The sequence below is a fragment of the Amblyomma mixtum genome, chromosome 2 (genome assembly GCF_055824585.1).
Source record: "Amblyomma mixtum isolate Tamu chromosome 2, ASM5582458v1, whole genome shotgun sequence".
In the NCBI taxonomy this organism is placed as follows: Eukaryota; Metazoa; Arthropoda; class Arachnida; order Ixodida; family Ixodidae; genus Amblyomma; species Amblyomma mixtum.
The window spans coordinates 47,770,856-47,795,635 of record NC_143013.1 but is presented as its reverse complement, the minus strand read 5'-3'; the positions used below and the strand labels follow the sequence as shown (position 1 = coordinate 47,795,635).

General features: G+C 46.2%; 2 protein-coding genes across 5 annotated transcripts in view; one reads left to right on the top strand and one right to left on the bottom strand.

Annotated features, from left to right (window-relative positions):
- Positions 1-1,553: 1,553 nt before the first annotated feature.
- The window catches only part of mRpL2 (mitochondrial ribosomal protein L2), a 118,355-nt gene continuing 95,128 nt past the window's right edge, over positions 1,554-24,780 (bottom strand). Inside the window, exons 1-5 of one of the 4 annotated variants that reach the window (XM_089571516.1) lie at positions 10,141-10,268; positions 9,634-9,910; positions 9,110-9,358; positions 8,224-8,360; positions 1,554-3,319 (exon numbers count right to left, since the gene is read on the bottom strand). In XM_089571516.1, the coding sequence (XP_089427642.1) occupies positions 3,059-3,319; positions 8,224-8,360; positions 9,110-9,358; positions 9,634-9,895 (909 nt within the window). In that variant the 5' untranslated portion in view covers positions 9,896-9,910; positions 10,141-10,268 and the 3' untranslated portion in view covers positions 1,554-3,058. Of the gene's footprint in view, positions 3,320-8,223; positions 8,361-9,109; positions 9,359-9,633; positions 9,911-9,975; positions 10,269-24,780 lie in introns of those variants that run through there. The other 3 variants (XM_089571517.1, XM_089571515.1, XM_089571514.1) reach the window with 3 other exon arrangements.
- Positions 10,648-24,519, top strand: LOC149359242 (U6 snRNA-associated Sm-like protein LSm8). The gene is made up of 4 exons (XM_089571518.1): positions 10,648-10,987; positions 11,255-11,295; positions 18,752-18,879; positions 24,366-24,519. Exons 1-4 carry the CDS (start codon positions 10,957-10,959, stop codon positions 24,454-24,456), a joined length of 291 nt encoding a protein of 96 aa, XP_089427644.1. The 5' UTR covers positions 10,648-10,956; the 3' UTR covers positions 24,457-24,519.

The window sequence follows — 24,780 nt, the reverse complement described above, 5'->3', positions numbered from 1 at the left end:
ATCTCGGTGGACACCTAAACCTCACCGTAACGGGAAGAGAGAAAGATGGGAGTGAACGAAGACACCGTATTCACTAGACGCACCTTTGTTCATTCCAAACCATCGAGCTCAAACCATCGAGCTGGCATGGCGGACAATAAAGACAAAAAAGCTGGCATGGCGGAGTGGTAGCGTGCTCGACTCGCACTCCGGAGACCGGGGTTCGATTCCCAAGCTCCGCCAATTTCTTACTCGGTTTTATTTATCTGGTCTGACTAGAAAGGCTAATTAGACTAATTGGTTAAGTAAGCAATTAACTTAACTCCGTCAAATTTAATTGTAACATCACTATACGATCCCTTCAATTGGTTGCATGGTTAGCAGCCGAAGTACAATTGGCCCCGATTGAAATTCGCGCACTGTGACGTCACGACCGTTTCGACCAATTGAAAAGCGTGACATTTCTGTCGACAACTCCTGCTTACAACGATGAGGCATTAAAGGCTTCCGCCTTAATAGAGCTCTCCTCACTGTCCCTTTAATGACTGGCGTTGAGACGTTGCTCGGGAAGAGCAACCTAGCTCTTAAAGGAGCTCTGAAAGGGGCCCCGAATAAAGTTGTAGTATGCCTAGGATGTAAATTACGCGTGTTCGCGCCTTTCTCTCTCATCTGGTTACTTTTTGCACGCTGACATGTCGGCACCTTCGCCAGCCCCTCCCACTCGGTCCCTCCGCCGGCAGCCGACGCGGGAGGGAGGGGGCGGAGCCTCTGGCCGTGGCCATGGGAGCTGCGTGACATTAGAAACAGGCGTCATGGCGGCGAACCAATGGCAGCTCTTCCCTGGTGACGTAAAGAGCGCGGCATGACGCGTTGCGCGTGGATTCAGGCGATAGCTCGGCATTGCACGTCGCCGCGAGGCGCGGAAGCGCGAATTTTGTAGCGGAAGCTATATAGCTATATTACCAGCAGTCTCGTCGTTTCGCTGTGGGCCTTCGGCGCCACTTGAGTGCATGCGTGAGGAGCCGAGTGACGTCACAACCGCGCAGCTGGTGCGCCGCTCGCCTCCGACCGAACGGCCGCGTGTTACTTTACGGATCACCGGGCCATGTTTCTGGCAGTCAATAAAGTTGAATAACACGCACCGCCTTCACCACGTCTCGTCTTTAATGTCTAACACGCAGCCATGACGATAAGCAGAACTAGACATAACCAGGGATATACCGTACCTCTCGCTGCGTATACTCTGGTATAGCTGAGCTAAGCCACTGCTAATGATATTGTAAATGATCGGTTTGCTTTTGAGGTCCAGTACGCGGCATGAACACTCGGTGGCCTGCACTCTACATAATGTAAGCGTATTATAGGCAGCCTCAAACACATTTTTTCACGGACCCTTTAAGTTCGTTATATCCGAGGTGGCAACGTGTGATGGAGGCCGCCATTTCCGATTCACCCACCCTTCTAATGCTGACGCATTAATAAGGCAACTGGGTAACAGTATATTGCCGCGAATTTTTGTACTGTTGGTTCATTCTTTGAAGCTGCTGGCGCGCGGCTTTATCGCTCCATGATGCAAGATGCAACGAGATTTATCCCGATTGATCGCATTCACGCGGAGCCGATTCCACGCAGTTCCAGACTTGGTAACTTTTCATGCCATATCTATAAAGCTCGCTATCAGCTTTAAATTGAGCACGGCCGAGAGGGGCGGGCATTCGCAGCCACATAGTCATTTAGTCCATTGTGGGCGCAGGCTAGCCCCAATAAAGTTTCTTTTGGAAGTGTGCTTTGCTGTCTCCGCTTCCTGGGCTGCCGTCACTACTACTTGACAATAGCATCGGCAGCGCACAAGAATGGAGAATTATAGCATGGCGCGATCTGCTACAGTGATCCACATCCGGAGCTTGCTGGCACCTGGCGGCCACAGGCCGGTTTGCTTATGCGCAGCGGCATCTCGAGAAGCGGATCGCACTATATGCTAAAACTGTCTAACGTTGTGAAATGTGTACGGGCCTTTTGGCTGTCTCCCGATCACTGTTGTGTGCTTATAAAATTTGTAAATTAGAGTGTACAGACCCTTGCATTGGGCGAGGGATTTGTTGAAACACCTTCTCCCTGGACTGTCGAAAACCGGTTCCGTTTCCACCGTGCTAGTGCGAGGTGCTCACGGTGCACAATATAGTAACGCCCATGGAGACCTTACTGAAAAGGTCTATACAGAAAGATACAACTTAAGCCTGCAGAGAAGCTCTGCCACACACAATTCCACGATGACAAAAAAGTAGTTGGCTATGGCTATTTGCTTGTTACTTGATTAAGATCACAAGACATTATAAGCTAAAGAATTTTGATTTGTATGGTGTAGTCAAATACTAAAATGCTGATTTTTAGTGTCATGATTGGTCAGCAGACTAATATAGGACGCATGGACCATAGACCATTGGTACCAAGTGCTGTTTTTTGAAAGCTGTATCCTACTGTAGGACCATATAGTGAAATGAAGAGGTCAGATGCGCAGGCCCCCACACCACAAATGTTGTCCCGGGGCTGTTTTATAAGCTGCCCATTTTCCGTAGTCCATTCAGTCCTGTAAGTGGTCACTCAAATCTACTCACGGTTTTCAAGTGTGTGTGGCAAGCAACCTGCTTATTGGATTGTTGGCGACAGGACCTTACCTTTGTCTGAAATTGAATGCAATATGAAGCCAATGGTGCAGTGCATCGCAGCACTGCCAACAGCAGGTGACCGGACTTGACTACTGGCTGAAATATGCAAATAATGTTGAGGTCCGGTCGCCAATCACTCAGAGACCCACTTCAAGCAACCTTATGAAAGGTTAGAGTCACGTATGCGTTGTTCGAGACCATGTTTGGCTTGTCAACACATCATTGCTCGTGCGTGGCAGCATAGTATATATAGGTTTAATGTCCCAAAGCGACATGGGCTATGGGGACACCTAGTGAAAGCCTCCAGATTGATTTCAATCACTTTCTAAGTGTCCTTGAGATGTGCTGGCAGCTGTGGCTTGACGCTGAACGACTCTTGCAATTTGTCGACTTTGGCAAAAGCAGGATGAGCTTTACTGCATTGTGGGCCTCTGCAGTGGGTACACCTTGACAGGAGGTGGGGCACGAATCTTGCGCCCACAGTAGCCATCTTTACGATGCCAGAAGCCAGAGCGAGGTCGATGACCCAATAGGCGCATCCTGTTGGGGCTACCAATCGGGTAAAAAGTCTCCCGACGCTTCACGTTCGAAGCCTGGCCGACCACAGCCATGCACCGCTCGCTCAGCGACACCTGAAGTTTAGATGGCAGCTGAATAATCACCCTGTCTTCCACCTGCAGAAAGAACAAAGGAGTTTGTGAAGAAAGGTGACAAAGCTAATGTAAGACACTGCATTTGGTGCTGCAATCGTGTAGTGGTGTTAATGCCAAACTGTGATTGGGAGGAATCTTTGGAGCAATTTTTGCAGCACCCAAAAACACATTTTGGAGAAGCAGCTGCGCTTCATTTCTAGACATGGCTTGTCTACCATGCCACAAATTTTGAAACATAGTTATGTTACTAAGAAATCAACTCCTAAAAGCCAACTGCCTCAAGGGAATCTCTTGTACTGTGTAACCTGGAAAAATAATTTTCAAACCACCTTAGTGTCTGTGGCAAATTTCGTGATAGTGATAGTTTCTAGCCTTGTCCGATATTGTGCACTGCGTATTTTTCTCGCCAAAGTCATGACCTCAGCCAGCATTTCAATGTATCATGCACAGCAAAACACGTATATACCAGCAGGGGGCATTTTGAAGCCATTTTTTTTGTGCATTATGACAAATACAGTACAGCCTCGCTGTTGCTATGCTCCTGAGTGCTGCACTGTCCCGGTTTTTGCAGGCTGGCTGCAGTCGCAATGTAGCTTTCACAGAATTCTGTGCAATATACATGCTCAGCTTTACATCAAACTGTGGGAACATTCCTGCATAACACCTTGCAAATGCTTCCTTACGCCCACCGTGCAATAAGTCCCGGCAGCCATTTTGAATTTTATGCAGCCTGGATCTTAGCCTAGATTTACTGCACATGAATCAACCACACAAAGCACTTGAGAGGCTGCAGGCGCCCCAAGCTACGTTTAGCAAGCAAGCACCACATGGTGATGACACACCAGCCATAGCACAAACTTGTAACGCCCAGTAGCGCTTGACGCACCCTTCCCGCCACCACCTCCCGTGTTCGGCTGCTTCCAGCAGGCTCAGACTATGCCGACGCATTGGCACTGAGTGACGGACAGTGTGATTTTCGTTGCGGTGGCTGATGAAGTTCCATCGCGGTAGTTACATAAGCGCATGCAACCGAAAGAGCTGTGCAACTCAGAGGGTTTTATTTGTAACTATCATAGTTTTTTCCTCTTCCCCTGTGGCTTACGGATTATAACAGACCAGAATTGTTCCACTCTCCACTGTCTTCTTTCTACCGACAGTGGACCTTCTTCGCATGCACAAAAATCGCAACAAAGCCTTGCAAATTCTAATGCAGGAAATAAGGCCAGCAGATACCGAGATAAACATGCATTCACTCCCTTCGTTCGCTTTTCAATGTGCTCGGGGAGTAAGTTTAGCGGATGGTTGTGCGTTTTTTTTTTTTTTCGCACTTCCTGAAGCACTTAACAGAGGGTTTTACTGCAACTGTCAACAGTGGGGTCACCACATAGAGTATTTTCGATTGGCTAGTATTGCATGCTACTCGTCAAAGGGATATGCTACTTGTTCACTTTAGATACGAGACCCATAGGCAGCTACATACAGCAAGCTAAAAAATTTGACATCGGTTCACTCTAAATTACACTCTACTGAAAATTTACGATGCTAATTTCACCACATAATTTGAACAGCCAGCGCGTTGCTGACTGCATAATTCACCGATTCAGAGCAACTGCTCATCTCAACGTAACTTTCATGTCTTCAGCAGTCCCAAAATTTACTTTTGCTACAGCATTCATGCAGTAGCATGCTTACTCTAAAGAAAACACCACAGTACACAACTCTGACTAAGATCAGAAGGTATGCCTAACTTGAAAACTAGGAAGTCAATGCGCTCAAAAGCACAGCACTTCAAGTAGCAAGTTCTTCACTGCACACTTCGGTGCTCCAAGTTAATGCAGAGAGGGGCAAGCTTAAGTGTGACGAGGCTTGTGTAGGAGTTGATGTGATTAAAAACGAAGAGAGCAGCGACCATTCTGTGGTTTAGGTACGCCTCATGGGATCTGGGCATGTCTCTTACGTTACAGCCGTTGTTTCGCAGTTGAAACCGAAATAGCATGAGAGGAAAAAAAGTTGGCAGAAACACTTAAGACTGCTTTCATGTGAGAAGGCGTAAGCCCGCCTGCTCACTTTGTGAACGCAGTGACCGCGTGCTGCTGCGTGATGCAACCCGATGCCACGCAACTGGCGATTCTACGTCTGCATGGCTCTATGTATCTGCCGCCTTTTGATCTGCGCGCTAACTTCGTGAAGGCAGTCGCCGCCGTACCGCGACCCATGCTCCGCTTTAAGGATACGATGCGAAAGCTAATGGATTAATGCCTACATATGCAGAATTGGTCTCCTCCTCCATAACATTCATAGATCCCTGGGAGTCTTCATACCACTCCTGGCACAGAGGTGCCACTGCCCTGGCTGGGATGGCTGGCAGGTGCTGACACACACGCACACACACACACTCACAAAGGTACAGATCTTCGCTTAATGGGGCAAGTAAGGCTTATGCCTTAAAATTAAATTGTATATTATTTACCACTTGTTGGCACAATTCACATGGCTGTCTATGTTTCTAATGTGCCGCAGAAGATCACCCTAATGAGAGAGAACGCAACTAAAATTCAGTGTCTCTCCTCACTTAAAACATCTTTGTACCTGTTAGACGGTAAAAAAAAATTGTGAGGACACTTTGGCGACTAAAGTGTTCAGAGGCGAAAACCGAGGACACTGTGCCGTGAAGACCTCCGGTGGATGAGATGTCACACCGTTCGCGTGGCTATATCGATACCCAAATTATACATCTTTTGGGGATCTTAAGTGTTAATTACGCTTAATTACACTCTTTTCCATCTGATCTGACACAAATCCGACGTTTTTCCGACAATTCTGTGACAATTTTCACTATGTCGTGACGACTTCCGGTGGATGTGACGTCACATCGTTCTCGTGGCTATATCGACGTTGAAAGCGGCCATACATACGCACTTAAGCGGCCATACATATGCAAGCACATATGCACATATATACATATGCAAGCATCGAATCAAGGCTGGGTGTGCAATGCATGCTTTTGTTTTTCCCTCTCGTTTTCAGCATTTCATCGCTCCTTAAACAAAATGGGTGGAGATTTTGGCCTGATATCTTTTCTTTTTTCTTTAGCCTCACCTCGGCACAGGTCTCGTGCAATTAGCTGCCAAAATGCCTGTTTGGCACAAGATGAAGCAGCAACCTGTTTGAGGTGCACTTTGGCGCAACTGGAGCAGCACTTCCATGACTGTTTTCGTCTGACTTCCTTTTGAGGATGCCCTGGTCTTCTTTGAGCTCTTAGTTAAGTGCACCAGTATACAATGATTACATTGTTCCTGGAGAGACACTATAAATTTGCCACCTGGCCTTAAGAAATAACTTGCCAATACAGTACATGTTTGTTTCCTCATCTTCTTCTGCACAGCTGGAACCAGGCACAGTACCCTTCGTCCTTGGCACTTTGTCTCCCATGCCTCACTTCTCATATTGAGTGTGTCTCGTTTCGAGTACATACCTGGTGGCTACCCCTCTCCCACCCCACGTGTTTGCTACTGTATTGAAGAAAGTGAAAAATTTTCAGCCGTAAGGTGATACAGTTGAACCCCTCAATAACGAAAGCCCTCAAGAACGAAATTCTCGCGGGAACGAAAAATTCTGGCACCCCCGGCGAACTCCCATAGGGTTCAATGCATTTGTCTCCTCTCAACAGCGAAGGGTTTTTAAAAAGCAGTCCCGCATTAATGAAAGTTTGAGGTAGTGATCTGCAACATTTTTTCGGCACATCAGCCAGTTGGGAACATAGAATGGGTAAAACTGCAGCAGCACACTCATCCGACAAGTCGGGCCCGTTCATTTCACCTGCCAACAAGCACCGGCGCAGCCATTTTTGTTTACTTTCGGTTGGTTCGGTAATGATGATGATAGCAAAGCATTTCTTTTTACCCGCTGAAAGCGGATTTTTGCTAGCCTGTCTGTTGGCGACTACGCACGCACGTGACGTTTCACGTGACGACACCGCCGGCCAACCGGGGAAGAGCAAGGAACCCTTTTTTTTTTTCTTTTCGCTAGTGCGCCGACCACGCTATCTTGCCGATCTCGCCGTCCGCCTTGTGCAAGCCGAATTCGCCTGCGACTTGCTTGTGTACAGTGTTTTTTGTTGTTTTTTTGACTGTCGGAAACATGCCGCCTCCTGTAAACAAGCACAAGTTTTTGACGCTGCAGGAAAAGGCTGCAATCATGGCCGAAGCTGAAAAAGGCAGAAAGAAGAAGGACATTGCGGAAGAGTTCAGTATCCCGTGCAGCTCACTTTCTACGATTCTGAAATCAAAGAATGGCATCATGAGGAATTCAGCGACGACGCTATTATCGACAGTGTGCGCAAAGGAAATGAGGCGAGTGACGACGAAGATTGCGAAAACCAAGCACAAGGTAAGCAAGTAAGCTCGCGTGATGTGCTTGATGCTTTTGATGTTATCCGGACTTTTCTCGGCGACCACGACGACGACGAAGCTATGCATAGCTTATCAAGCTGCGAAGCCAGAGTCGTCAAGCTCCTGCACAGCAATGTCAAGCAGAGCAAAATAAGCTACTTTTTTCATTAAATTTTCGTTCTGCAAGGTAATGGGTGTGCTTATTTGTCTATTTTCGCGACAGCGAAATTCTCACGACAACGAAAAGGTTTTCCTGCCCAGGCGGTTTCGTAATTGCAGGGTTCGACTGTATTACAAGTGACAGCATCGCTCGCGCAGGCTCTCATACTCTGCAACAGATTGAAACTGCTCGACTAAGGCACAGCACTTCGTGAAGTGTGGTGCCATTTGTTGGCACTTGTGACGACTACTCCTTCAAAAGGCTGCACCAGTGGAAGAGAAGACAGAGGACAACCAAGCATTGAGAGTGTGCTGCACCAGGCCATATCTCTCCCGAAGAGAAAACCCCTGACTACCCTTGGTGCAGTCACCTACCTTGCGAAGGATCTGAGCAGAGGTGCCGGCAGCACGGCACATCACCCCTCCTTCCCCAGGATACTTCTCAATGTGGTGCACCAGGGTGGACACTGGCAGGGCACCCAGCGGGTGGGCATCCCCATCCTTGGGTTGAACTGCGGCACAAAATAAGCATCTCCATCTGCACTGGCAGACCTCACTGTCCATCCAAGCACAGAAATTTCCTAAAAGGAGATGTGCAAATTCTGTGAAAGAAGCACATACACACCACAGGGCACCTCAACCACTCCAGCGGGAGGTGGAGAAGAAAGGCCCAACAATCACCGACATACAGCAAGTATTGCTAGGTTTAATGCTCTCGGTGGTGGCCAGTTGATCTGGAGCACATTTGGTACCTGCTGTGCTCTCCAGTCATTACTTCCCTTTCTTCTCACCTGGCCTTGTTTTCAGCCAAGTCCTTTGACCTCTGGACAATGAAAAGGACCCACAGCCAATAAAAAGTTTCAAAACAGATCCTTGCTGTTTCACCAAACCGTCGCAGTCCCATTTACAGCTGACAGTGTTTTAGTAAAGGAGGAAAATTAAGCACCTGCCATTCTTCCCTACAACAGATACCAGTTCCACAGAGAGAGGCTGGCAGCACAGGCTGCATGGGCCAATCAGTGACCAGGAAGGTGAATTCTGTGCAGTGGAACACGCAGATGGATCATCATATGGCAAAGCAGGAGCTGGTTTAACTGGCACACGATTTATAAAATAATGATGGTGCAAAATGGACAACGGCACGACAGTATGCATACCGATCCAGTGTGGGCCCATTGTGCAGCCCCGCTACTGTCCGATCGTAGGTCTAGAAATATAGTCTGGCCACGCTGTCACGCGCCAGATATTCTCAAAACTGCACCTGGGATGCGTGGGATGTCGCCGGACGTTGTGATGACGTCGCCGGGCTTGATGCCCTCGGTGGCCGTCAGCCAGCGCTTGTGGTCACCGGAAACCACGAGGGCAAGGTGAGCCGTACGCAGGGGATCGTACCGCACTTGGTACACCCGTTCCTCCAGCTTGGAGCCATCTTCGTTTGGCATCCGCTTGTGATCAATCCAGCGAAAGTAGCGCTTCATGCCTCCCCCAATGGTTCTCACCACAACACGCCCTGCAAAGAAAACACATTTCTCAAGCAGTGCTTCTGTGTCCTGAAGAGAACTCTTGCGAACACGACCTAAATGTTGTGCACTTGCATTTCACATTTACATATTTCCTACATGAAGAGCGGCAGTGAGCAAAATACTGCGCAGTAGAAAAGCATGTATATAACGCTGATGTGATGGCAGCTAGTGTTCACCAGAAAGCGACACCTCGGCACGGTACAACCAACGACGCTCGAGGCCTCCGATTTTCCAATGGCAGATATCAAGCAGTCTGGCTCACCTGTAACTGGATCCCGGCCGCCCAGCTTGCGGATGGGCAGCTTTTTGGTGGTGTAGACACCGTCCGGGGGAAGTATGGGCAACCAGCCGTACTTGTGCGGCTCGGGACGCTGCACACTATCCAGGAGCGGCCGCGGATGGCCCCGAATTCGACGCGACGCCCGCATCGATTTGCATCGTATACTCTGTAGCTGCGTCTCCAACTGTGCCGTCAGCAACGACGTCGCCGCGCGGGCAAAACTTGCAAGCAAGCTTACCGCCATTGGTGCCTCGACAACCTGCAACACCAGACGCTTGCATGACGATCCAAGTACGCTTCAGGGCGCACGCGTGCGATACGCACCTATAAAGTTCACAAATACCGCAGCGATGCTTCGAGTGGACACAATAATGATCTTATTCAGTGGCGTCCTGTTCCTTTCAAGGGCACGATTGAAGTTACAACCATGTGCTCGCAAAATGTAGGCGTGCGAACAACACAAACTATTGTGAACCAAGAGGCCCTTACAGCTCAATGAGACCCCAGACGCACAAACTGACCAGATGGCCACTGCCAGCGATTAATGCGCTTCACTTCCTACGGCCGGGACCATGCCTGCTGAAGCCATTCCTCCATGGTTGGAGCAGACGTCCTTGTCTAGTCTTGTCTGAGATTTGTACCCATTCGGATACTGCAGCGGCAGGGGGGTTAACCCATGGGTAAACCGCGGTGAGGAGGCTGTCAGTCTACTGAATTTTATCAGACATATTTTCTTTGCGGCAACCAATACCTCTTTACCCAAATTACCGTTTAGCCAGGTGTGGTGCCAAAAAGTGCCGTCGAACTCAGCGAGAAGGTGCATTTTTCAAAACTAAATGCGCAAGCGTTAGTCTCGTTTGCGTTTAATTTTGTTATTAGTTGTTTATTACTACAAATTAAAACAAAGGTTTTTCAGGCAGATTACGAAGCATGTTTTTTTTCCCCTCTTAGTGGGGTGGCTTCTGACAAATCGATATCCGTGACTAAATCCATCCAAAGTCAACGCAAGGTTGGTTATGGTTCATGGTCTACATCAGTCTACACCAACGTTTTGTCTACACAGCCAGACATAGCATTAAATCTCTGTGCTAGCAAGCTGTCCGCGACGGTCAATCTCGGCGTGTTTTTGTGTCCGCACCACTCCGTGTACTTCGCGCGTAGTCAACGGAATCTGGCACTGTGTCATTGTGTTGTTAAAACCGCCATGAACGGACACACGGCTTGGTTGTGAATTGTCGCATGAGGCTGCACCTGGCGGCAAGACCCAAACCAAGTTGACGTTCTGTTCCTGTTCGACTGACGACGATGGCCGCGTCGCTTGAAGGATATGTCAATCGTATCCTTTCTTCATTTATTTTTAAATCTGCAAGTAAACAAGGAGGGAAAAGTTTCGCTTATGTGGTTAAATTTCAGAAGGATTCAGCGTGATGTACGCACAGCACTGATTCTTGTCGCCTATGTTGCTCGCATATTTTGCTGTGTTACTTGAGCTCGCACTTCGTATGTAATCTTTTTTTCGTACTTATGCTTACTTGAATGACGTGGAGCCGGGTAATGGCTAAACAAGATTGTTTCGTAAATTTCCTTTACTTTCTTTGTTTAGATACAGTATCGATCATAACTGCTGACGGGCGTCACATTGTGGTGAGTTTCTTTTATCATGTAATATTCTCTTTATTATGGCTTTTATTGCGACTTGCTGATCATTTCACTTGCGCTTGTGTAATTAAAAATTGACTACTTTAGTAATGAGTGCTTGTCAAACTAGAATTCGCGCCTAAGTGTTTCTGCAGTCACCATACATCACCGCGTGTGGCCATGCCAGCACCGACTACAGTCAGTGCCCTGCCCTGCGCTTGCGACTCCAGCATGGACCATGGCAGCAAGCATTTTGCTCTAATGTGGTGCCGCCGCGTGGTTCCTAATGAAGGCACCAAAGCAGCTTTGAGTGTGGTCTTCAGTCATTGGCTTTATTTTTTCTCTGTCCCCAGTCTGAGGAATGTCTTGCACAGGCTTCTTCATCATCAACCATGCAAACATTCACAACACCTGGGACTAAGTTTTTTAGCCTCCCATCGTCGCCATGCTTCAAACATCAGCTACATTGCTGGATGTGGATCATGCATTGTGTGAAGCATTTGTCAGCATGTCTAGCTGCTGCATGCTTGTGCGCACTGCGGATGCTTTGCAGTGTGAGGGCATGGATGCTTGATATTTCATAAGAGCGGCCTACCGAGGCACGGAATGGGCAGTCGGGAGTGTGTTACAGTGCAGGTTACAGTTGCCCCCATCAGGGTCCTTACGCATCAAAAGGTGCACTAAAGAGGAATCTCAACTCGTCTTTTTACTGCGGCAACTCGATCAGCACGTTCCGAGCATTCTTACAAACTTTGAATTATTGTCCTGTGCGGCCGATTTCCATAATTTAAATCGGATTAAACGTCCCAGCTCCCGCCCTTTTTTGAACTCTCCGCAGATGGCGGGAGGAGTCAACCTATCCTTCAGCCAGTCCCATGGTGGCTTACCGCTCTGCCATCGGCGGAGTGATACGTAGCAATTGGCAAAAGCAAAGAGTCCATGTGTATATTTATCTCCATGTGCCTAATTTGTGGCTATGTAGCCTCTGACTGGATCTATTTATTCATGGAAACCTAAAATACGAAATAAAAGTGAAAGCGAGCTGCCACGCGACTGCCTCCACGTGTTGGTTGTCTCCTCCTACCGTGTGCAGTGAGTTCAAAAAAAGGCAGGAGCTGGGACATTTGATCCGATTTAAATTAAGGAAATTGGTCGCACAGGACAACATTTTAAAGTTTTTAAGAATGCTCGGAACGTGTAGATCGATTTCCCGCGGGGTCAAAACGAGTTCAGATTCCTCTTTATTGCACCTTTAAGTGCACCTTGATCCTGAAAGTAGTAACTATACTCCCCGCAGCTGCTTTCCTGCTCAGTTCTCCCTCCTGCCAGTGGATGTGCTGCCCATGGCTTGCTGAACCTGCCTATGCATGCGAGATGATTTGGGGCAGCTTTTTACAGTGTTCTTTACAGAACTGCTGTGCATAAGTATTGTGACGGCTTTGTAAATGTTACATTAGACTGCAGTGCCAAATATCCTTTGTAACAGCGAAGTGATGGACAAGTACACGCACTCTAAGTGGTAAAATACGTAACAGAAGTCCAGTTGTGTGAAAAAGATGCCAGGCACTGCACCGAAAATTACTGTAGTGTCTATATTTTTCTGCCCATTTTGGACAGAATATGTTTTGAACTTCAATGAAAGTTTAAAGAACATGGTTATATGTTGAAAGGACTGGGCTAATTTCACCCCTCTCATGACCATTTCACAGATGCCACTGTGATAAAGCCACTAACAGACCACTACTCACACGATTAGGACCATTAAATGACTGAATTGAAACAGATCCAAAAAGTGCTACAGAGGTAAGGAGCAGAAATGGACGTCAAGTTTATGATGGCACTGATGGCCACGCAATTCTTGAATAAATTCCAAATTATGTTCCCAGAATTATACTGCCTTGGTTCCATAGTAGTGACTAATCCGTCCTTCAGTGCTGCCTGTGGGCGTACGTTTTCATGCCTTTGTCGACTGAAGAGGCCTCTGTGAAATGGAATGTCCAATGAGAGGCTCAAGAGCTTGGCTGCTCTTGCTGTGGAAAGGAAGCATCATGGGAAATCCGAGTCTGAAGGACACCACCTTCAATGCTGCTTACCACAGCAGAAAAGTTTGTCTTGGTTGATCCTGGAGGTGGGACTAAAGCTGTGCCTGTGAAGAGTAGGAATGGAGGAGAGGGGCACCACCGAGCAGACTCCTTTGTCCTCCTCCTCTATGGAACCACTGGACAGGATGCCAACAGGTGACAGCAGAAGTGAGAAGCCATATTAGGGCCATTTTTCAAATATGTGTGTGTTGAGTTTCATTTATTCAGTTTTGTTTTTGTTTTCCCGCTACAAACGACTTGTGTGATTTCATTGGTCTTGAACATTGTGTTGTCTCCTTCCACGTCATGGCCGTGTGCAACAAAACTGTTGTTGTAAGACAGACCTTCGGCTCTGGAACGTTTAGCTTCTGGCACCCGGGTAAGAAGATGACAACCACTGAATGCTCAGACGCTCGTGTATGGTCTGGTTAACACCGACTGATCGCAGGACATTTGTGGCATAGTGCCCTGTAAGATGCCCATTACTACAAGTGGTGGAGGTGCCACGATCTCCTTACTGTGGAGCTCCGCAGCCGAGCCCTGCCTACGTGTCCGCATTGCCTGAGACTGTTGCCAAACCAACAACCCCGATCCGCTGCACTGACTTCTGTTCCAGCGATGCGCGGCAGCGTGACCCTGCCATCTTCAGCAGCACCAATGACCCCGATGTCGAGGATTGGTTGGCCACTTATGAATGCTCGAGCGCCTACAACCATTAGGACGGCGCTGGCAAGCTCACCAATGTCATCTTTTATTTATGTGATGTCGTCAATCTGTGGTTTTGCAATCACGACGCTGACATTGCCAGCTTTGTGGTTCTCAAAACAAGCCTCACAGAGGTCTCTGGTTGTCCCGCTCTCCGTAAGCTTTGTGCCGAGCAACGGTTGCGTACCCAACACAATAGTGAAAAAACTTCACCAGCCACATAGAAGATGTATTCATCCTCTGCAAACGTCTCAACCCTTCCATGAACAAGGCTGACAAGATCAGAAATATTATGAAAGGCATTGATGGCGATGCCTTCCAAATGCTAGTCGCCAAGAATCCTCAGACTGTGTCCGACATCAGCTCCTGCCTAAGCTTCAATGAGCTTTCCACATGGCATGCTGGCTTTCGCGAAGCAACTGTTTCTAGCTTGGCTCTACCCGGAGATGGTGCTCTGGACCACTATTCGCTCCGCCAGCAGCACATTCATCAGTTTGTCCGTAAGGAAGTCGCACTCCAGCTGTGCTTGTCTACCTGCCCACCTGCACCGTTGCTCACTCCCACCCTCCAGCGTGTCACACAGGAGCAGGCTGCTGAGCCACCTCCTTATCAGCAGCCACTGAGGTGCGCTGATGCATGGTGCGGTCGCAGCCCTCACCTGTTGCACTGGCCGCCTCGCCATCTCTTCGTCCCCTAGCAGGCTGCACCACCGCCTGCCTGCCCCTGATTACAGCCTGTCAGCCTTTGGTGCACGCAAGATAACCGTCCTATTTGCTATGCCTGTGGAGTCGCTGGCCATATGGCTTAATGTTGCCGCAGTCGTGGATACCATCCCTACGATTCGGAATGTGAGCAGGGCTGTGACCTGTCGTCCTCCCTGCCTGCCTCACATGGTGTCTCACGGATTCCTCTTCACTTTAGTCTCCGCTCCCACGTCTTGCCGTCTCCTCGCCGTCATTCTCCTTCTCTGATGCTCTGCCGCCAACCCGCCGTCCAGGCAGAAAACTAACATCCACAGTTCCGGGGGAAAAAACTGCACCGCCAGCGATTCACTCAAGATCTGTTTCCTTGCCTGCCAATGTTATTACCATGGTGCTTGAAGGAGTCGCTGTCAAAGCACTTTTTGACGTGGGTGCACACTTCCTGCACGTTTCAAGGCAGCCGGACTCCCAGGAAGTGTTATAAACTGTGTGCAGTTGAACCTTGGCCTTACTTCTCAGGTGAGAAAGGGCAGTGTAGCTTACACCATCCGGTCCTGGGCAAGATCTTTCATTGGTAGCTGCCAGAACCTCATTGAGTTTATTCATAGTGAACAGTTCGTCAAGGAGGGCAGTGTTAGGTGAAGGGTAAAGCTTGGGAAAGGCAATGGCACTGATATTGCTGTTAATGGAGCAATGATCTTAGAACAGACAGCCTCCGCTGTGTCGATACGAGAAATATTCGCATTTATAGCTGCGCACTCGAAAAGATTTAGTGGCGCGGGCTGGCTACTGAGGCTGCGTACAATGTTCCATACTTTTGAAAGAGGCTTTCTGGGATCAAGCTTTGCGCAAAAGGATCGCCATTCTTGTCTTGCCAGCTTGTTTAAATGGTGCTGAACATGTTTTTGTGTGCGCCTAGCAACACTGATGTCTTCTCTATAATTCATCCTGCGTGCTCATCTCTCTGCTTTGCGACGAATTGCTCAAAGTCACTCATATTCAGCTTCTGCAGTTGAGTACACTTTTGGTAGAGCTATAATCTTGGTGCTCGGCGTTTTAGCTTGTGCTACAGCGTCAATGAAGTTTTCATAATCGAGGTTTGAGAGCCTCAATTTTTCTACTGTGTTAGCGAAAACTTCCCAATTCATGTAGCATACCTTACACCACTGGGAACTTAAAACAGCACCACCAACCTCAATGTACGTAGGTAGATGATCACTGCCATGAGATTCTATGTCGACACTCCAAGTTGTTGAAGACGACAGATCCGCAGAAGTCATAGAAATGTCAAGGGCACCCTTGCACCTTGATAAAAAGTTGCCTGGCTGTTGTTGAGTAAAGTTAAATTGTTGCACTGTGTGAAATCAAATTGCTGTCGTCCTCTGGCTGTTGATCTGATGCCTTCCCAAGCAGGATGGTGTGCATTGAAGTCTGCCGTTATGATGTGAGGTGCAGGGGTACTGTATATGATATCCTGAAGGTGGTCAGCGTCAAAGGTGACTCGTGGGGGTATGTGCCTGACGATCACTGTACAACACTAACACACCCCTGCGTTGTGCACGGACGTCCAGCTTATCTGAGAATGTGATGGCCACCATTCAAGGCAGTCCTGTGCCGTCAACAACAGAAGGACAGCAGGGCTCAGATCGACAAAAAAAAAAAAGAAACTCCCGAATCAGGTGCCCGAAAATGGAACCTAGTTCTTTCACTACCCACATAATAAAAGATTGCTTCCATGCACTGGAACTGCAGGGGACTCCTACATAACTTAAACGATATAAAAGACATAATAGCCACACACTCACCATTAGCTTTGTGTTTACAAGAGACTCAAAACGCTAAAGCATTCTCAAAAACTGTAAGGTCTTCTGCTGTGACTGAGAGCAGGTGAGCAGGCTCTCGGGTGGTGTTGAGCAGCGGCTCGCGGGTTTAATGTATGCAGACGATATTGTACTGTTAGCAGACGGACAGGAAGATTTGCAAACTCTGGGTAGTTGTTGTGGAGACGAAGGAGACGCTCTAGGTTTCAGTTTTAGTGCAACTAAGTCAGCTGTTATGATTTTGAATGATACAACAGATCAGGTGCTTACAATACAAGGCAATGAAATACCCAGAGTGGCCGAATACAAATACCTCGGGATATGGCTAAACGAAGGGCAGATATACACGGAAAAGCATGAACAGTCTCTTAGGGCAAAAGGGCAGAGAGATGCTGGGATAATGAAACATAGGGCATTATGGGGGTGCAACAAATATGAAGTACTTGGAGATATTTGGAAAGGAATAATGGTGCCGGGGCTTACTTTCGGGAAAGCTATTCTGTGTTTAAGGGCAGAAGTTCAGTCGAGATTAGAAGTAAATCAGAGAGCTGTTGGAAGATTAGCATTAGGTGCCCACGGCAAAACCACAAACGAGGCAGTACAGGGGGATATAGGCTGGGTATCATTCGGGGCACGGGAAGCTCTGAGTAAAACACCATATACCATATGACCATGTACTGTGCGATGTCAGTGCACGTTAAAGAACCCCAGGTGGTCGAAATTTCCGGAGACCTTCACTACAACGTCTCTCGTAGCCTGAGGCGCTTTGGGACGTTAAACCCCAATAAACCAACCAACCAAACCAAAATACCATATGAAGAACGCCTGAGGAAATCGGACAATAACAAGTGGGCAGCTAAAGTGATAGAGAAATGTGCAGAATATTACCAGCCCCTATATATAGCGTTCATTGATTACGAGAAAGCATTCGACTCAGTAGAAACCTCAGCAGTCATGCAGGCATTGCGGAATCAGGTGTAGAAGAGTGTTATGTGAAAATATTGCAAGATATTTATAACGATTGCACAGCTACCATAGTTCTCCATAAAGTCAGCAATAAAACTCCAATAAGAGAAGGTGTCAGGCAGGGAGACACGATCTCGCTTATGCTATTCACCGCCTGTTTACAGGAGGTATTCCGGGGCCTGCAATGGGAACAGTTGGGGATAAGAGTTAATGGAGAATACCTAAGTAATTTGCGATTTGCTGATGACATTACCTTGCTAAGCCACTCAGTACATGAACTGCAAAGCATGATCAATGAATTAGACAGGCAGAGCAGAACCGTGGGGCTAAAAATTAACATGCACAAAACCAAAGTAATGTTCAACAGCCTATCAAGGGAACAGCAGTTCGCAATTGGTAGCCAGATGCTGAAAGTAGTAAGAGAATATGTCTGTTTAGGGCAGGTGGGAAATAACTAGAAGAATAAGCATGGGGTGGAACGTATATAGCAGGTTCTCTCAGATCATGAATGAAAGTTTGGTTTGGTTTGGTTTATGGGGTTTAACGTCCCAAAGCGACTAAGGCTATGAGAGACGCCGTAGTGGAGGGCTCCGGAAATTTCGACCACCTGGGGTTCTTTAACGTGCACTGACATCGCACAGTACACGGGCCTCTAGAATTTCTCCTCCATAGAAATTCAACCACCGCGGCCGGGATCGAACCCACGTCTTTCGGGTCAGCAGCCGAGCACCATAACCACTGAGCCACCGCGGCTAAGAAGGTGCAAACTTTTCTTGTGCAAGGACTGGGTTGTGTACATTCAATGAAAGTTTGAATGTACACAACCCAGTCCTTGCACAAGAAAAGTTTGCACCTTCTTGGGCCTTTGCTAGCTGGTGCAAGATTTTGTGCAATTAAGTTTTAGATTTACTCTGAAAAAAGCAGTGTCCTACATGTAGGGTGCTGCACATATATGGGTTAGGTGAGAGCATTCCTCCATTTCCACCCTTTTTTTTCTCTCGTTTACGGCGTCTCCCTGTTTCCACCCCTTCTTTTTTTCTCTCCGTTTCTTCTTTGTGCTTTTCTTTTCACCCTGGGTCTGGGCGCCAAGGCAAGCCATGCCAAGGAAGAACCGTAATACAAGTGGCAGTAGGTGCGGCCACCGTGGTGTGTGCCGAGTGATCACGAGTGATGTTCTCTTCTCTGCCAGGGCACCCTGAAGGGGTTTGACCAAACCATCAACCTGATCCTGGACGAAAGCCACGAGCGAGTCTACAGCTCGGACCATGGTGTGGAACAGGTGCCCCTGGGACTGTACATAGTGCGAGGGGACAACGTGTACGTCTCTGATCTCATTTGACGCTGTCCTCTTCGGTTCCTGGGCCTGGTTTTGTGGCATGTCATAGTGCTGTGCTGTCCGAGGTGGAGTGAAGTTCTCGCACCTGTCTGGCATTTAAATAATGTGACACTGATCAGATTGAAGCCCCAGAGAGAAACCATTTTGTTGGTTTTCAAAAATGGTAGCAAAGTGACAGTCTGTGAAGGTAAGAATGCAGTCATGAGACGTTTTTGTTGCAAGGAACAGGAGCCACAGCTAACAATGCAGAACGTTTGACGCAGATAGCAGGACTCGTGCGCTTCGTGACAAGAGTGAAGGATTCGGTGACTACCGGAACTCAGTCCCATTTTACTTTTGCATAGATTGTGGTGTGGACTTTGCACATGTATCAGGGTTCTGCCTCTACGGTGTGGCTGTCACTGGAGCCTTACATCACGGAATGTCGTTATTATCTGTGATAACAGCAATAAATGTAAATAACACAGAAGGGTTCTTAAACTACATATGAAGAAATACGAATTACATTTGCACAAAGTATGTTCGCAGTTGTTTTGGACTAAATCATGCAGTATTTTTATATTTGTTGAGAAAAATTGCAGATTGTGAGCCCAGGATTGCACCTTGTAATCAGTTCTAAACTGGTAAGGACCAAGTGAAAGTATGATAACTTTTGGAGTACGATATTCAAGGGAAGCAAGTTGTGTGAAGATATTGCTCATACCTGTGGAAGAAAAGTATGTTGTTTGGAACAAACGAAATTCATACATATTATCTACATGGATCATATTGAATGATGCTATTGTGGGATTAATACTCTGTTAGTTCAATGTTTACGATAAGACAAATAATTTTCCTCTGCAAAACGAGAAGCTTGTTCATATTTCTTTTAGTTGTCGTTGCCCATACCAGTGTACAGTAGTTAATATGAGAAAGAAATAGAGCGTAATATATTTATAGTTCAGCGCTTACGGGAAGAAATGTGCGGCAGCATGAGATTACGCCAGTAGCAGCCGATAGTTTTCTAGAAATGTAAACTATATGAGTGTCCCATTTAAGATGGGCAGAAAAATACATACCGAGAGCGTCATGCTCGGCGACTATTTCTATATGCTGGTCTTGAAAAATGAATGAATTCACTGGTTGAACTGCTTTATTCCGAGTACGAAAAATAAAAGCTTTGGATTTAGTTGGGTTTACTTTGATTTTATTCACTGTAGTCCATGCTGATAGTTTAGTAAGGATATCATTGCATTTTAACTCTAGTTTGCTAATATTACTCCCAGAAATAAGTAAGCTGCTATCATCAGCATAGATTACGAATTTAACTGAAATGTCGATACCTACAATATCATTGATAAAAGTATTAACTAAAAGGGGCCCCAATATACTTCCTTGTGGCACGCCACATGCTATTGGTAAGAAAGACGGCCTTTGGTTGTTAATACACACGTACTGGTACCTATTTTCTAAGAAGGATTTAACTAAAGCCAAAGCTGTTCCAGGAATTTCATATGATGAAAGCTTACTAATGAGAATACTGTGATCATTTGAGTCATACGCTTTACTGAAATCAAGAAAAATTCTGGCTGTCAACAAATTATTATTAATACTATCCAAAATTATTTCCTTCAGGGCTAGCAAGGTGGCTTCAGTCGACCGCCCCTTCCTAAAATTATACTGTGAGTTTGTCAAAAATATTGTGCTTATTGTAAAAGTTTGTCATGCGAGAAAGAATAATTTTTTCTAATCCCTTCGAAAATACTGGGAGGACGGAAATGCGACAGAAATGCGGAAATGCAGATACCCTTGCACATTGCATGGAAGCTGAATAATGCCCGTCTCAAGGACGAGATCAAAAATATCAATAAAGGCAGACATTAGTGATTCTAATGCATACTTAACAGGTTTAATTTGAATATCATTAGTATGCAGTGATCTACTGGTTTTTAGGCTCATGAATGTGCTGTATATTTCGTTTCCATCTGTAGGAGCAAAAAATATGCTTTCAGCATAGCTGTAAGCTAGGGTAACTGTATCTGAGGGAGTGCTAATCGGTGTTGCAGTGTTTACAAAATAATGATTGAAGCATTCAGCTATGTCACGATCTCCAAGTTCACGGCCATTAATAGTTATCTTTCTCGGAATGGCACGGGAGCCATCCCTTCCAAGCACATTGTTTATAATTTTCCATGCAGCACCAGGTCGTTTCCTATTTATATCTGCAAACAGATTTTGGTAATGTGCAGTCTTCGCACATTTAAGCTCCGCGTTTACTTGATTCCTTGTTTTCTTAAATTCCTTTAGGGCAGCTTTGCAGCGTGAACATGCAAAATCGTGGTAAAGGCGGTTTTTCTTTCTAATCAATTTGAGATGTTCCCGGTTTATCCACTGTTTTCTCGTTTTCCTAGACGACTTAAGTGCTTTCAACAGAAAGTGCTTTGCCTACATGTCCACAAAGATTTTAATCTGCATCATTTGGATTTGCTTTGTTCAGGACCGTTGACCAATCACAGGTCGATAAATCTTGTTTCAACATTTCTAAAGTGTCCTGCGTGATGGACTGAACTATAGTGGCTTCTTTCTGATCCCTTGTTTGAGTGCTGTTTGTCTGATAGGCCATAAATACAGGGAAATGATCACTTATGTCAGAAGTTAGGATGCCAGAGGTATGAACTTTGATTTGTCAAAGTAAAGTCGAGGACAGATTGAGTAGTGACTGTAACTCGTGTAGATGTTGTGTGATTAGGTTCAGAAAACCAGAGGAATGCAACGCAGTGTTAAATTGTTGAGTAGTGTTGGTATCATCAAGTACATTTATGTTTTTATGTTAAAATCGCCACCGCAGATAAGGTGGAAGTTGTTGCTCCATACAAAGTCCAGGAATGACACCAAAAATTCTATGAAAGATTCTTTTACCTCTTGGTGGACTATATACTACACAGATGGTTTCATTTTTTGCATTGTACGGTGATTACTTCAAAGTCTGAGGTTACTTTGCTAAAGTCGGGCACGATTTCATAGTTATGCACCTAAACGTGAACTGCAACGCCACCACCTCGACTTCCAGTCCGATTTAAGAAGAAATTCTTATAACCTCGTAATCTTAACATAATACATCCGTCGTGATACCACGTCTCTGACAACATCACAATACTAAATTTAAACCCAAAATCATCCAGAAATGACCTGAGAACGTCTTCTTTTCCAATCAGAGACCGTGCATTAATATGCAGAACAGATTCGCAAAATTTTGCAGGAGGTTCAACATCTTTAGGAAAAATGAATTCTTGGTACTTCATAGAAGAATCCCTGATGTGCTTCTGTGTTGTTGTCAGAAAGTACGAGTCCTATTTCAACTGGCAAAATATGCCTTCAAGATCACTTTCATGTGCTATCAACACAGCAGAGCTGCCATCCGAGCTACTTCATCCTCTGCATCCAATGTGCCCAGTATGTCCCACAAATCCTCTTGAATAACGCTGTTTGTAGGCTCCCTTGATATGCAGAAATGCTAGCCATAGGGGTCTGTGTTCCTTTTCAGGAATCTCGGTACACTGCGTCAATGAAAGCAGATTGTCCTTTAACCTCCTTTGTTTCCAGGACCCATTCTGTAGCTCCCCTAGCTCCCTCTCGTTCTCCATTCATGCCTGCAGTCTGTCCTTTATAATCTGCATCACCACCTTGTAAACAACCATAGACGTCACTGTTATGGGACGGTAGTTGTTTTTGTCAGCTTTGTCTCCATTTCCCTTATATATCGTGTTCATCCTGCTTAGTTGCCATCCATTGGGGTTTTTCCTATCCATTATCATTTTGCTTACTACCTCTCTTCATGATCAAAAACAGGATAGCAAACACGGTCAAAAGGGTAGCAAACACGGACAAAAGGGAGACTATACAAAGCAAGAGCAGCACTTGTTTTCTCTGGTCTCCCTTTTGTTCGTGTTTGTTGCGCTGATGTGAATCGTTAATATATACCCACTTGGCCAACTTTCTTCACTTGCCTCTCCTAATGTTTGCTTAGGTTCTGGTCCCGATTTCTTTATTAACATTATCGGAAGACCATCTGGTCCTGTCGACGGTGCCCTTTACCACTCTCTTTGTCCAGGTGAAACAATTGCGCTGACTGGTCGATTCTGTTTCAATAAATTATGTGCAACATTTCTTTCTTTGTTTTAATTTTTTGTCATCCTTGTTTCTATATGTTTCATTGCCTCGCCCCCTTCTAGTCAAATACCTTGGTCTCTGACTATAAACCTTTTCTTTATCTTAGTCGTTAAGATAAGAACGAAGTTAAGATGTTTCCAATAGTGCGTAGCTGCTTTTCTATCCTTTTATTTACTTTTGACTTCCATTCAGCCCCCTATCTCATTTTCTGTCTACTTCCCCTTCTGGCTCCCCCTTTTCTTGGAATATCTTTGTTCCCTGAAGGCTTCCTGACGTTTCTCTATGGCCTTCTTCACCTCCTCATCCCATCAACTCTTGGGTGCGCGTCTTCTTTTTCCTTTTTGCCCGACTCGCACCTTAGCCAGCTCTAGCTCATGTTATCGAGTTAATTGTGTAGAAGTCCATTGTGTTTTATTATCCTTAGAAATTGCTTTCTCACTTTGTTTGGCTGCTGCTTCCAATTACTTTTCTGGGTAAAAGATCCCATCTGATTGTCCATCTTGCCTAGGTCCTACATCTGTTTCTCTTCTGAAACTCAGCTTGATACATTTGTGGTCTCTAACTACACTTCTGGAGCCATGTTCATCTATGTTCATTACTCCTGGCCTAATATACATCCTATGTGACATAAGTGCATAACCTATCGTTGAGTGCAGAGTCCTTGTCTCCCATGTTATGAGCCCTTCACACTTCTCTGCACTATTACATACAACGAGATCATGCTTGCACACATGTCCAGCTGCATACTTCCTGTTGAATCTGTGTAACTATCCAGGTCTTCTGTGTGTGGATTCATGTCGCCTAGTGTAATTATCTTGATTATCTTGCCCTGTCCTCATCAGTGTCGCTTGAGATACATTCTACCATTTTTCTATTTGCCTCTTTCACATTATCTCCTGTGCACTGGTATACTAAACCAAGGAGGGTTTGCTCCCCTGCCACTTTTCCTTTTGCTCAACTGACACCAGCACTGCATTGTGGCCTCTTTGAGCAGCGCTTCAAGCTCTCCCATGGAGTTACGGAGAAGTTTTATGACCATAAAGTGCTGTTGAAGGACTCTGGAGGTAAAGCTTGTTGGGACTACATACACCTTGTTTGCTTCAACCAAAAGTATTCAATAGTCCTTCGTTTGCTTCTACCAAAACAGATTCAGACAAGCGTAGGTGTCTGTAGAGAAAAATTTCAGTACACTAGTTAGTTTAATTTGCTTGACACTTAAGACTTGATGACTTTAAAATGTGAGATATTTTGTCGGCACATTTTCACTTGCTGTTGTTTCAGGAGGTGACAAAATATATCACTGCCCACTGTCGTGCAGGGTTGTCGTCGGGCAAGTGGACGACGAGTTGGACATGCACCTGGACTTGGCCAACATGCGTGCCGAGCCGCTGAATTCAGTGGTCCACTAGCAGCAGCTGCATCTTTTCTGGACAAAGGGCTGCTCTGCTCTGCAGTAAAACATTTTACCAGCATTTTCTCCTGTCAGATTTGGGTTGATGCCATGCAGTTATTTTGGCTGAAGGAGAAACAGTTGCACTGTGCAGTATGGAGGAAGAAGATGATTTCTTTAATTTGATCCCCCGTAGCCGTAGACCAGGCTTTGTTGTCTACCAGCAACATCTTTGGGAAGGTGTATGGTCTTTCTTTTTCTTCTGTCTCATTCATCTCCATATTTGGCAGCAGGAACAATTAGTGTTGTCAAGAAAGAGCAAATAAAAGAAGAAAACCATTTG

Excerpts from the sequence above, each read along its gene's own strand:
- LOC149359242 (XM_089571518.1), top strand. The coding sequence starts at position 10,957 with ATGGCCGCGTCGCTTGAAGGATATGTCAATC. Across the intron at positions 10,988-11,254 it reads GCTTGAAGGATATGTCAATC|ATACAGTATCGATCATAACT; the intron begins GTATCCTTTCTT and ends TTCTTTGTTTAG. Across the intron at positions 18,880-24,365 it reads ATAGTGCGAGGGGACAACGT|GGTTGTCGTCGGGCAAGTGG; the intron begins GTACGTCTCTGA and ends ACTGTCGTGCAG.